This window comes from Boleophthalmus pectinirostris, unplaced genomic scaffold (genome assembly GCF_026225935.1).
Source record: "Boleophthalmus pectinirostris isolate CB_2022bp ecotype Guang Dong unplaced genomic scaffold, ASM2622593v1 HiC_scaffold_2, whole genome shotgun sequence".
NCBI classification, from domain to species: Eukaryota; Metazoa; Chordata; class Actinopteri; order Gobiiformes; family Gobiidae; genus Boleophthalmus; species Boleophthalmus pectinirostris.
The window spans coordinates 30,399,463-30,412,423 of NW_026571152.1; the positions used below are offsets into that span (position 1 = coordinate 30,399,463).

The 12,961-nt window shown below is 38.4% G+C and overlaps 1 protein-coding gene across 3 annotated transcripts in view; it reads right to left on the bottom strand.

The window, feature by feature from the left end:
* The window catches only part of trim44 (tripartite motif containing 44), a 77,493-nt gene extending 66,986 nt beyond the window's left edge, over nt 1–10,507 (bottom strand). Inside the window, exons 1-4 of one of the 3 annotated variants that reach the window (XM_055155651.1) lie at nt 10,285–10,507; nt 10,024–10,129; nt 7,734–8,290; nt 6,439–6,516 (exon numbers count right to left, since the gene is read on the bottom strand). In XM_055155651.1, the coding sequence (XP_055011626.1) occupies nt 6,439–6,516; nt 7,734–8,273 (618 nt within the window). In that variant the 5' untranslated portion in view covers nt 8,274–8,290; nt 10,024–10,129; nt 10,285–10,507. Of the gene's footprint in view, nt 1–6,438; nt 6,517–7,733; nt 8,291–10,023; nt 10,133–10,284 lie in introns of all 3 variants that reach the window. The other 2 variants (XM_055155652.1, XM_020935235.2) reach the window with 2 other exon arrangements.
* Between the last annotated feature and the right edge of the window lie 2,454 nt (nt 10,508–12,961).

Genomic DNA, 12,961 nt, shown 5'->3' on the forward strand with positions numbered 1-12,961 from the left:
ACATGAGTCAGTGTTTTATTCAAGCTAAACTTTTCATGACTTCACATATAGAACTGCAGTGGTGCTCTGAATGCATTCGGAATGGGCAACGCTGGATGCTTTGTTTGTGGCAAATAACAGTGATCAGTGAGTGCCTAAAAATAGCCGCTGTCCTAACACTCCACTTGATTACAGGGCGGTCAGACATTCAAACAGAATTAACATCACATCGTAGCTAACTTTGCGACAGATAAGTAAAATGAACTCTTTACCGCCGATGAAAAAGATGCAGATGAAGACTCCTGGGAATGAGACAACATCAGTAAAAACACATTAAACATCCACACCCAAATAACCACTGTGCCCCAAAATAGAACAGGGCTATAAACAAGTATCAAAGAGGCCAATGCTTTTAATCTAATCTGCATTCATGCAAAGCCTTTTTGTAAACAACAGCACTGTTTGAGAGTCTATAAATACCAAATTAGTCTTTCACAAATCACGCAGCATTAATAAATAGCTTTTTTGCAGCTACATTGTTTAAGTTTAATAATAGCCAGAGCAACAGATAAAGAAGGCATTTACTGTCTATCCATTAAACCAAAGAATTTTCAATACAAGACCAAATCTGAACTCAATGTCCAGCTGATTGTATTGTATTGTACCGCATTCATTTTGTGACGCTGTTAAAATTAAGTTCTTTTTAATAATACTGTGCTAACACTTACTAATTCTCCAGATGTTCGGCATCCTAAATATAACTCTGATTGACAGAAAACTAAAATTGTATTCTATTCCTCTGTTTAGGTTTGCAGGTAATGGACATTTACATTTTATCTTATCCAACCTAGCAAAATTAACACATGCTTTTCAATTGTTTCCTTTTTTGACTAAAATGTGCAAGTATCAGTTAAATCAAGGCTAAGTGTGTGTGTGTGCGCGCGTGTGTGTGCACGTTTCTCTTCTGAAAAACAGCCAAAAAGTCATTTCAAAAAAGATTGGGATTAAATGGATTTGAACTGTCCTTGCCCGTGGCACTGTGGCCCCTGTCCAAGTCAACATCCTCACACTCCTGTTCATATCAGATACCAATTACATCCTGCGGATTACCCTCAAACTCTGAATCCAAAAAAACATCTTTAAAACTCTAGTAATCTCGAAGCCAAAGTAAAATGCGTTGGAAAATTAGACAGCAGCTTTTTGGTACCAACTTCCAATATCCAACTTTTTATTGGTTTTGAACCAAAGAAATGTCAGCCAAGCTACTTTCTGGGGGACTGATAGTGCGTAATTCAATTAAAATGCTGTGAGAAGAGATAGAACGGGAACTACAGGCTTCACGAGCAATGTGGAGCTGAGGAGCAGAAGGAGGAGGAGGAAGAAGTAAAAAAAAAAAAAAAAAAAAAAAAGGATAAATAAACGGATTCGCACCAGCCAAGTCCTTTCATGCCTCCTGTGTCTGTTCAGCCTAAGACAGCCCTAATGCGTCGCCTGCTCGTGTAGGTTTTATGAGGCAGGGAGAACGGATGGTAGCTGTGCAGGGTACACAGTCACAAAGCCCAGAGAGATGATGTTATGCGCTGTGCTTTCAGTGCCACTTCACAGACAGTTTGTGCATGTGTCCTTCTTGGACTACACACTATGTGGCTGCAAGTGTGGGTAAATAAAAGATGAGGCCAGGGTAAATATGCTGACTATACCTGCTGGCCTGGAGTAAGGAAGTAAATTAGTAATGTAGGCTATAATGTGAGGGAGAGGTGGTGCTGACAAGGGTGCAGACATTAGGGTTCTAGAGAGATGCAACAAGAAAAGGGTTTCAACAAGTGAAGGACAAAGAGTAAATTCTCAAAGGTCCTGTCACCATTCCCATAAAAATCAAAAGCTTTATTAAACTACATCTGTTTTTCATAATCCAAATCAAAACTGAATGAAGATGATGGCAGTATATGCAGTGTAACGTTTGGGCAGGTTCCACATTGTGAGACAGTGGTCAAGTGAATCACAATTCTTACAACATGCAGCAGGAGGGTCACTGCTGTGCACCCCTTTATGTACTGGCTGTAAAATACTTCAGTGTTCTCCTGTGGATAAATGTGGTATGACCAGTGCTAAAACTGATGCATAGGTTTGGCACAAAGGCACTTAACAATTTAGCTAATTATAGCAATTTTCAGAGTAATAGAGCATTTAGAGACAAACATAAAAAAGACCAAACAGACCCAAAAGTATTATGTTTTTAAGTAACTAAAGCCCAGCTTTGTGTAAATAAAAGTTGAAACATGAGACTTTTTGGGTAACTACGATCAGTAAATAGTCTTATTATTAAGTTATGTCCAGCCACAATATCGTCTGAACCGATATTTGGAAGCCGATATCTGATGCAGGAAAGTATTGGTGCCAGTATCTGAACATTATCAGATTGGTGCATTCCTAGGTGCACTGCAGCTAATTTAGATCAAGTCAAGAGAGCTACAGAAAATCATTATTTTTTGTCAGAATAAATAAATAAAATACACTTGACTGGTATGATGGACTGGAGCAGACCCAGCTGCAGTAGAGGTGTATTTCTACAAATGATGATTTAACTTTTTTTCATTTGAGACAAAGTGTGTACAGTGTGCACTCATGTCATACCTCAGCACTCCTTCATGCTCACATCCCCGTTTCAGTTTTTGCATTATATTCCAATCCCAGTGGAGAGTGCAGATATGAGCTGAGAGATTAAATCCACACACCTCAGGCTAAATGCATAATTAAGCAGGCCCAGTTTAATAAAATCACCAGCAAAGGGTTAAATCTCCTTATACAGCCATCACCTCCTTTCCTCCATCCTCCAACACACATCACCGTCGCTCAGTGAATTTGATGGGCTCCTGCCAAGCATTATAGGAAGCAATAACATTTAAAAGTATAAAAAGGACACACACAAAATTAGAAAACAGTACCTCTGCGCTGTGAGGGCAGGTAAGTGATTTTCGGACTTACTACTTTATGGTGAAACAGCAGGAAACGTCTGAAGTCCTTGGGGCAGTTGTGATATTTCAGTATATGGTAATGGACAGAAACTCCACAGGGGAGTGAGGTGGGCAGTTGAAAGTGCTGCCTCTCACATGCTCCGAGAATTAACCTGCTGCATTAAGCCCCCAAGGTCAGGTCACAGCTCTGCAGTTATTGAGCAAAGCCGCTACATCCCACTGGGTTCACGCATAGTAACAACCTCAGTCTGAGAGATGGATGGAAGCGGACTCCTCTCCTCCTGGCTTTGCGGCCAATCTTGCTTTTAGCTGGCCAACTTGCTCACTTACAGATATGTTTACAGATATGATATGTATTATACAAAATTGAGTCTTTTGAGCTTTTAGCCATGTTAGAATATTGTTACCTCATCAAAAACATACTTGGAGTTGTGTTTAATTTCATTCATACACCTTTGAGTAATCCTGCATTATTAGCCTGTCTACATCTCCAAATGATTCTAGTGAAGGTAAATGAAGTTAAAAAACATAGTGAAGCACTTCCTGTATTACCACATGACATCGCAAGGAGGAACAGAATATTTTCTATTGAAGAAAAGTATGCCTAAATACGCAAGGTCTGTGTTAAATATGTGTTAATGAAACAAAATACAACTCCAGGTATGTTTGTGATGAGGAAACAACCTTATAACATAGAATATAAAATAATATGTGTCCTTCGATAATATATTAAAATGTTGTTTCAGCCCTTTTTTTTTGTATTAGATTTATGGATGTTTGGGTTGTAGGAAAACAACGGGAGAAATAACATGGTTGGGATGGGATTCACTAACTCTTGAAACTAGCATCACAATTCATTGAGGCATGAGGCGGCTATACCAACCATGACAGACAGATAGAACAGTTAACAAAAGTATTGAAAATCAGATATTAATTAATACTAAAACTAGTATTGAAACCACATACTCATTTGAGCAGGTATCAGTACTAAAAGGTCACATTCATAGGACAGAAACAAACCTTTGCTGAATGATGCTGAGCTATATCAGAACAATTACAACAGCACGCAGACAAGTATACGCACTTGGTGCCTAAGGAACCAACCTGGACCAGTGAGGGATCCCACACATATAAAATGCCATTCTATTGTAAATAAAGAGTCTTTTTTTTTTTTTTTTTTTTAATTATGATGGTGATATCAGGATCAGTATCAAGTATAGCGTTTACTCGTTAGTATCAAAATCAAGTAATTGAAATTTTAGTATCGTGACAACACTAATACGCTGATAGGAGATACTTGCCATTTATGTAAATCAAGTAGATTAAATGGAAGCCCTGCAAGAAAATCAATAAAAGAATTGAAGCCTGTTGTTGATGTGTTCCAAAGTTGCAATTAAAGAAAAGTGTTTTCCTCCACGTGAATCTCTGAGCACTGTGGGGGGAGAGTGTGTGTGTGTGTGTGTGTGTATGTATGTGTATGTGTGTATGTGTGTGTGTGTGTGATTGGCCCAAATGCATAAAATCAATTTAATACTAATTAGTCCTACTTGACATTCATTTTATATCCATTACCAGTAAATGTGGGCTGGAGCGTATTATTTAACAATGCATGACAAGCAGCCATCTGCATTACTATTCATCCCAGAGACACATCTTGGCTCTGTCGCCTGCTCCTTCCTGCCCTACTGTTTGTACTGTTAGCCAAGAAAGCCTGCTGTGAAAGTGAAAAAAATAATGATCACAGATTTAAAGCAACTTCTGGTTTAACCTTCTGTGAGCTGTCATTTAAAAAGCCAGACATCTATATTTTATTCACTGGCAAAACTTTTAAATCCAGTCAACCTTGAAACAGCAGTATGCTCTGTGAGAGAAAATAATATGGATCATCAAACACACAGCCACAGTCACAAATACACATTATAGCATGAAACAGATACTGGAGGCTACACAAGTTAAGTGTCTTGCTCAAGGACAGAAAGACAGACTGAATCTAACCATCAAGCTTCATTCAAATTGGTGGGCAAACCTTGAGCCACTACCAACCCATAATGCACTGCTTGGTCAAAAAAAGTCACCACATGGATTTAACTTAGAAAATAAGGGTTTGCCACAGTTGGTCTGGAAAGGTTAGCATTATGAGACCACAGAATATGGTTAACAGACTGAATATATTGACTGACCAGATTTTCCAATCAATTGACTGTGTTTCTTCCCCAATGGCAGATGGTTAAATCTATCTTAATGAATCAATGGCAGATCAAAGTTACAAAAATAGCATTCATGGTTTAACAATACACCAACCTATGACAATGGCTTATCAACACTTGTTCTGAACGAGACAGAAATACTCTAAAGTGGACCTAAATCGACCTTTTGTTATAATTTTCTCCCCTTCTCATTTCCCCTCTCGAAGTTGAATTTAGAGTGATTCATGCGTGTTTGAGTAATCTTTATACTCCTGTATTCAAGACGTCTTTGTTCTGTTTTCTGTACTTACACTGTTCTCCAAATGTATTTTCTCAGTTTCTAACATGTGTAGGATTTTGCAATGTGCTGTACTCATTTTGGTACAAACAACAAAAAATCTGCTACACGCTACCATGATGTGCACGTCAGCTCTCATTGGGCGGTTTTCTAATCCACGGCGTCATAGAATATAACTATATAGACACAAGTGCAATATGTATTATTTAATTCAAATCTAGGACATGAGCTCGGGCAATAACAACATTAAGTATTAATAATGATAAGTACTGTCATCATTTTCATGCTTCAAGATAAATTCTATAGAAGCTCAATAGACTGAATAAGTAAAAATATTGATTGGAATAACTGGCCATCGTGTTAATTATCCTGTGACTTTATGACTTAATCTGTCTCTAATCCGCCTTTATCTTATTCAAGACAGCTGTGTCCCACCGCTGGTGTCTATTCTGAGCACAGCAGTACAACTGTGGTTTTAGAAATGAGAAATGGTACAATTAAAATGACTCAAAACCACATGTTTGAGTTCTGAGTGTTCTCATTAAAAGTAATTTAAGTTTAAATGATGCAAATAAAATCTATTACAGAAAATGTTTTTGTCAGTCTGCATCTATTAGGCACAGTGGTGAAGTCTGTCTGACTACTCCATTGTTGCATCATACTAAAATAACAGCGGTGAGACTGTACAGTAAAACCAGTTTCACTTCCAGACAATCGGATTTGGTATGAATAGAAATGATCAGAGTTTGTATACTTTTGGCAATGGGGCAGCACAATAGGATTCTTTTGAGAAGTATTTTAAATTGTGACAGGCAGCTCTGACTGCAATGCAAATGATGATTTTCATACCTTACAATTATGCAACAAATACTGCAGAGTACAGGAGTCATATGGGGTTAATGTCACTGACACATAACATATCACAACCAGCAAAAAGAAACTATTGAGCATTTGCAGTTGTTTGCCCTTTGACCTCTGCTTATAAAAATGGAGCACTAACCTCTGGGTTTGTCCACTTCTCCTGAATCTTTTCGCCCATCTGCCGTGTGTAGGCCAGGAGGTCATACCCCTGTCTGCTCTAAAGGTGAAAAAAAATGTTATTACAACCTATATGCGATTTGTTTCTTTCAACATGCAAATTTAATTACATCTTAACTAATAATTCATATGCCCTATTTTCCACCATAGCATTGATATTATTTCATCACAACTGATTAGAATGGAAACTAAAACAGGATTTGAGCAAATAGTGTAGCCCCAGGCAGTGGCTATATGTGTTGGTGACCTCTGCAGTTTGTCAATACACATGAAGGCTAGCACTGACAGAGTAAAACAAATGAGTGTAATGTGTTTCAATAGAATATTCCCCATATGTCTTAGCTGCAGGGTAAACTCTAATAAACATAATGTAATTTTTATCTATGTGTTGCATTAACTCTATTTTATGCAACCTAGCCGTAGACTCCACTTGAAGCTTCGTGCCCACAACAGCCAACATCAGCCTTTAGAAAATATATGAATACTGGGTGGAGAGGTTCACATTCTGTTTACAAAGGGTATATCGACTAGCAAAAAAATCTATTATTACTGAAAGAACATTTTTCTTTGTTGAAAAGGAAAAACTAGGCCATTTCGCAAGCACAACAGCAGAAAGAAAACTTAGTTGAAGTTTTCAGAGTGACTGGACAGTTCTCTTTTCATGATGCATTTTACTAATATTAATACTTTGAGTCATTTGTGCACTTTAAGTAACTAAGAGAGCTTTTGCCAGTGACACGCCAACACCAATGCAAAACACACTGTAATTAATGATAATTTTTTGTTGATTATTTTTCCCCAAGTTTGTGTAGTCAAACTCGTTTTAACTGTACATTTTTAGGGTAGAAATTGTAGTTGATCTGTAGAGCTACAAACCCACTCTGAATGCCAAGTTTTTTTGGTGTTTGTTTGTTTTTTTAGGTGCACTGTGTAACTTTTATAGTAGAAGGACTATCCTCTGCTTGTTTCAATGACGATGTTATTGCTTTGTCTTGAATTTTCCAAAGTATGGCATTAAACTTAGATCTGTGGAGAGGCAATACCACTTACAGTATGAATACATGTTTTCCAATGTATTTTTGACCATAAACACAAACATAATTGTATAAATGCAAGATGTCTAATACCATACTCTGAAGCATTCAAGGCAAAGCAATGGCATCAGCATGGAAACAAGCAGATGGCGCCCCCTCTACCAGAAAAGTGAACCAGTGCACCTTTAATCACTAAAAGCATATGAGCTGAACCTTCCCTCACCTTTTGCCACACGTAGGCCTCATACAGAGTGATGATGTCGTGCTCTTTGTGTTCGCCCTGCACGGCACACACCACGCACACAATCTGCTCGTCGGTTTTACAGTACAGCGACCCCTCCTGGCCGTGCACCTTACAGCGCAGCCTCTCCACCGTCACCGTGTCCTTCTTTCCTGGCTCTGCAGCTGCTTCTTCTCTGCCACCTTCTGCTCCCCCCACGCTTGCCCCATTTACCCCCCCAACCGCCGCTACCATGCCCTCATCGACAGCTCGCTCTTCATCCGCGGCATTTGCGAAACCTCTCCCCATGCCAAGTCCATGAGCTGGTGCCTCTGACTGGTAATAAGGCATTAGTGGGTGATTTGTGCTACTGGTGTGTTTGTCGGCATGAAGGGGGCAGAAGGCGAAGCTGCATATGTGACAGACTTGTGTGGCTGGCTGGGGCTCATCCGGCTCACACGCGTCACACGATCCATCCATCTGCGGTAGTTCTTCGGTGGTAAGCCCACTGACACCTGGCTGGGGTTCCCCTTGGTTGTCCATGGTGCCTGAAAACAATTCTGTGGATCAAAGAAGAGGAAGGGACACAGACAAGAGGACAGTTTATAAATAGTGTTGACCTTCTGCAAATGGTTCTCATATTTTCACCGTGGAAAGTCCAAGATGCTAAGAACTAATCCCTGCTAATGTTACTGCGACAGATGAGGTTTAATGGGGTACAGCTGCATCCTAATAGGACAGAATACAGTTTCATAACTTAACATCTACTAAGACAAAAAGCCCAGGCAAAACTGTGCAGTGTAGAAGCAAGTCCTAAATAATATATGAAATAATATTAAATATATTATGAAGACATTTTTTGGGGTGCTTAAATTAAACAATCCTTGGAACGTTGTTTATAATAATGTTATACTCCTTATTTATTACATAATAACATTTTTACAGGGCACCTAAGTTCAAAATTTGAATGTCTTAGTGGAAGTAAAGTAGGGCTAACCTGTCTAACTCCTCTGAGGAGAGGGGTGGTGCATTTTGGACAGTTTGTCTGTGTAATCCCTCAGTTGTCAAACATAAAACCCCTAACAAAAGAAAGGAGATTTCAGTCAGCTGGACACGGTTTTTAGAGTAACTACTTTTCACCGCTCATCCAACTATTTGCCTCATTTCTGACACACCTTAGGGTAGTTCAATAGACTTAACTAATAAAATGTAAACAACTAGACAGTATTAACTCTAGTAACTGAAAACATGCACCAAAATATGTATTCTGAAAAATTATTTAGAGTATCTGTATTCAAGTACAGTTATTTTTTTATTTGGTGGTATTCAGAACACAGCTACTTTATTTTTTAAATTAAATGTAGTTTTGGTTTTGATCTGCATGAGATTAATGAGAAAGAAAAAAAAAAAGAAAAAAAAAAAAAAAAAAAAGAAAACACAGCTCTTGTAGTGCATGCACGTGATTTCCTTGTCTCTAATTAGACATAAATCAATGCAGAACAACAAAAATAAAGTTGTCTGTAGTTATATAAGATGTTTTTAAACAATTATATTATGCAATTTGACAGTGTTCAGAATACAGTACTCTGATTGGACCATGTATCAGAATACATTACAAAATACATTTTAACTAACTAAACACATTTTCAGAGAATTCTTCCCATCACTGCAACTAGAGTGTGAGTAGTAGTAGTAGTAGTAGTAGTAGTAGTAGTAGTAGTAGTAGTAGTAGTAGTAGTAGTAGTAGTAGTAATCAAATCCCATCAGATTTATACCAGTTCCTCACCAGAGCTGTGTCTTGGATGAGTAATGAAACATATTCACTCTAAAAACTTTGTACAGTTGACAGAATTCAACCTTCTTTTGCTCTAGAAAACTCAGAAGTCAGAGGCATTAAAACATTTCACAGGTAAGATCATATCCTGATAATCCAGATTATCAGTTTAGTTTAGTTTATCAGTTTAGTTTAGTTTAGTTTAGTTTATCAGTTTAGTTTAGTTTCGAAAGACTATAGTTTCAGTGCTGTGAAAGGACACTGCACACTATACTATTAGCTGACTTCCAAACACAAAATGCTGAGCTTGTAGGCCTATGCCCGTACCCTTCGCATGGCCAACCACCCCTTTCTTTCTTTTCTTCCTCCCTCCCTCCATATTTCACCAGGCCTTGACCTTTTCTTGTTTGGCTCATATCCCTGTCTTCATTTTCTGTGCCCTCTATAGTTTTCTCACTGCAGGAGTGAACATGAAAGATGAGGAGAGAGGGTCCTCCTGGCTCTCCTGTGTATACGTACTAAACACGTTTCTTGACTCCTTCTTTTATTCCCCCTTCCTCTCCTTGCAGCCTTACTCCTCCTCTTCCTCCTCTCCTGGGCTGCTTGCTTGTGTACTCTCCTCTCCCTGCTGACACATACATACACGGTGGGAAAAGTGCTGTATTGCTGACAAAAACTTGCCCTTTTCAGATCCACAGAGCTACGTTTTATTCCCACACAAAATTCACACTCAATTCGATCTTACAGGGACTTGCTCCTCAGCCAAATGCACCCACTCACCTGCGATTTCCTCTTTTGTTTTGGTTTTTCTAGCACGTTTTTTATGCTAATGCTGCCCCTCTGTGTAGCATAAGTTAGCTTTTCGGCGAATCCCTGCCAGCACTGAAGTTTGTCGTGGAATTTCGCCTCGGATCGATGTCATGCGTTAACTTTACAGGTAAAAGCATAGTAATACACAGACACGCAGAGACACTTGAGTTTACTTCCGTGTTTTGGTCGGCTGCGCTGCGTCGTCTCCACTTCCTGTTTGGAGGAGCGCGTGAGAGCGGAGCAGAGACACGCGCAGGTCTGGGAGAGAAAAACATTTTGAGTTTGAGGCAAAAGGCAAAACATGTAGAGTGACCAGACGTTCCTATTTACCCGGGACAGTCCCAGTTTTGAGTCCCGTGTCCCCTGTCCGAGCAGATTTATCCAAAACCAGTGATTTGTCCCAGTTTTATACAAGAAATGTCCCAGGTGTCCCTATTTTTGACCAGTCTGATCCCTGACAACAGTAAAGAGAGGCATAAATTGTCAGAAAAGTTGCTTAAAAATGACCAAAACACACAGAAAATGTGTCTATACTGACTCACATTAGCGCCGAGTTCATAATATTTTTTTCCTTAATTACGCACTCGTTTCACAATTTTATTATTAACAACCAACCCGACCAGGGATGTCTCAGTCTTTTATTCTGAAAATCTGCTCACCCTATAAACATGCTAAGTATGATATAAACGTGAACATTTTATACTTTATGAATAAAATAAACTAATACAAATGCAAATTTCACAAACAAAGATCAGGTAAGAGTTAAGGCACTTGTAACTTTTTTTTTTTTTTTTTTTTTTCAAACGGGACAAACGTTTTTTTTCTGCATGCTTGTTGGTGTTTTACATGTTCTAAAGCTATTTGGAAATTGACATTTTAAACTTAAAAAAAAAAAACTTTTTGCTTGGAGGAGAGCGTGAGAGCGGAGCAGAGACACGCACAGGTCGGGGAGAGAAGAACAGTTTGAGATTGGAACTAAACATGCTAACTCTTATATAAATGTGAATATTATGTTGGATTCGATCATTTCACAAGCAAAGCTCAGGTAACAGTTAAGGGACTATATGGAATGCAATCTTCAGTTAAAAAGTTAGCCTGTCATTTTATTTTATTTTATTCTGTATTTTAGCTAAACAAATTGTAATATATGGGACATGTGACACAGGGCTCAAAACTGGTACTGTCCCGAGTGAACAGAGACATCCGGTCACCCTGCTCTTTCTGCATACATGTTGATGTTTTACATGTGCTAATAACAAAAAGCTATTTGCAAAGGGACACTTTAAACTAAAAAAAACAAAACACAACATAATTTAGACTACACTTTTAGCTGTATTTAGACCTACACTTTTTCATGTGGGGCTGTGTAGGATTATAAAATGATCACATCTTTCTGACATGACAAAATATTTTTAATATTTAAATAACTTCATATGTGCATCTGAGCTTCTTTAATTTAGTTTGTTGCATTAGCCATTGGCAGAGTGAACCATCTTATATTCCCTTGTTTATTTGTTCAAATCTGTCTTCCCTAATAATTTCCCATATTAAAAAAATATGGGGTAGTAATGATAAAAGACCAGGCTTGAAGGGACTATAAACCGAGCTTGGTCGGTTTGGACTATTAATCTTTCTCTTATTTCTATATGTCGCGCCCTAGGCGGGTCGGTCGTACTTTAGTAAACAAATAAAGATGTTGCTTACAGCCTAAAAAAATAGAACAGTTATTTCAATATGGTGTTACTAATTGTAATGTCTGCTTTCCCCTTCTGTTCACTCCCATTTCCAGGCACAATGAAGCAGGATGAAAAGTCTGAAGAGGAGCAGAGGGATGACCAGAAACAAGCTGTTCTGCACTCACAGATCTAAAGAGGCTATTGAGCTGGACTACACACAAACCCTGTTTGGCAAGCGACTGACCACTGCTGCTCTGATTTGAGTGACAATCCATAAATAAGCATCACACAGCCTATTCCAAGTAAGCTTCCACAGCATCCACTTGATTGGGATGATGGGGCCTTATTTGCCAAAGTTTTTGCCAGTATGAAGTGGGTTGCTGTAATAGCACACTGGCACAGATGGAGATTTATTATGAGCTATAAACACAGTGAGTGAGTCATGGAGAGAAGTCCCGCTGACAAATGCAACCTAGCTTCAGCAAATCACCGCAACGTATGTGTCTGATAAAACAAAAACTGAGCATACAAATCACTTCTTGTGTACACAATCTGAATGGATATTTACAATTATTTTTACAGCAATTGAATTATTCAAATAAACAACATCTTATCAATTTGCACAATAACCACAACTGAAAAGAATTAGGTGCATCATTGACTTCTAATTTGTGAAAAAGAAGCCCTCAATACAAATACAATATGCACTTCTTAATTGGATCTTTGATTGTTTTTGCCTCAGACACAAAAACACATTGCAACACACTAACTGAAATCTGAGCTATGGTCTATAAGACACTATTCTGACCTTCATAATTACAATTTATTTGATCAGCTGAGCACAAATTACATTACACTGATATACACTGACTCTGAAACATCATTAAGATTTAATTTATTCAGTCTGATTTAATAATATTTTTCATTTTGTCTTACAATGGCTCAGTGTGTGAGTGTGTTTGCCAGCTTTA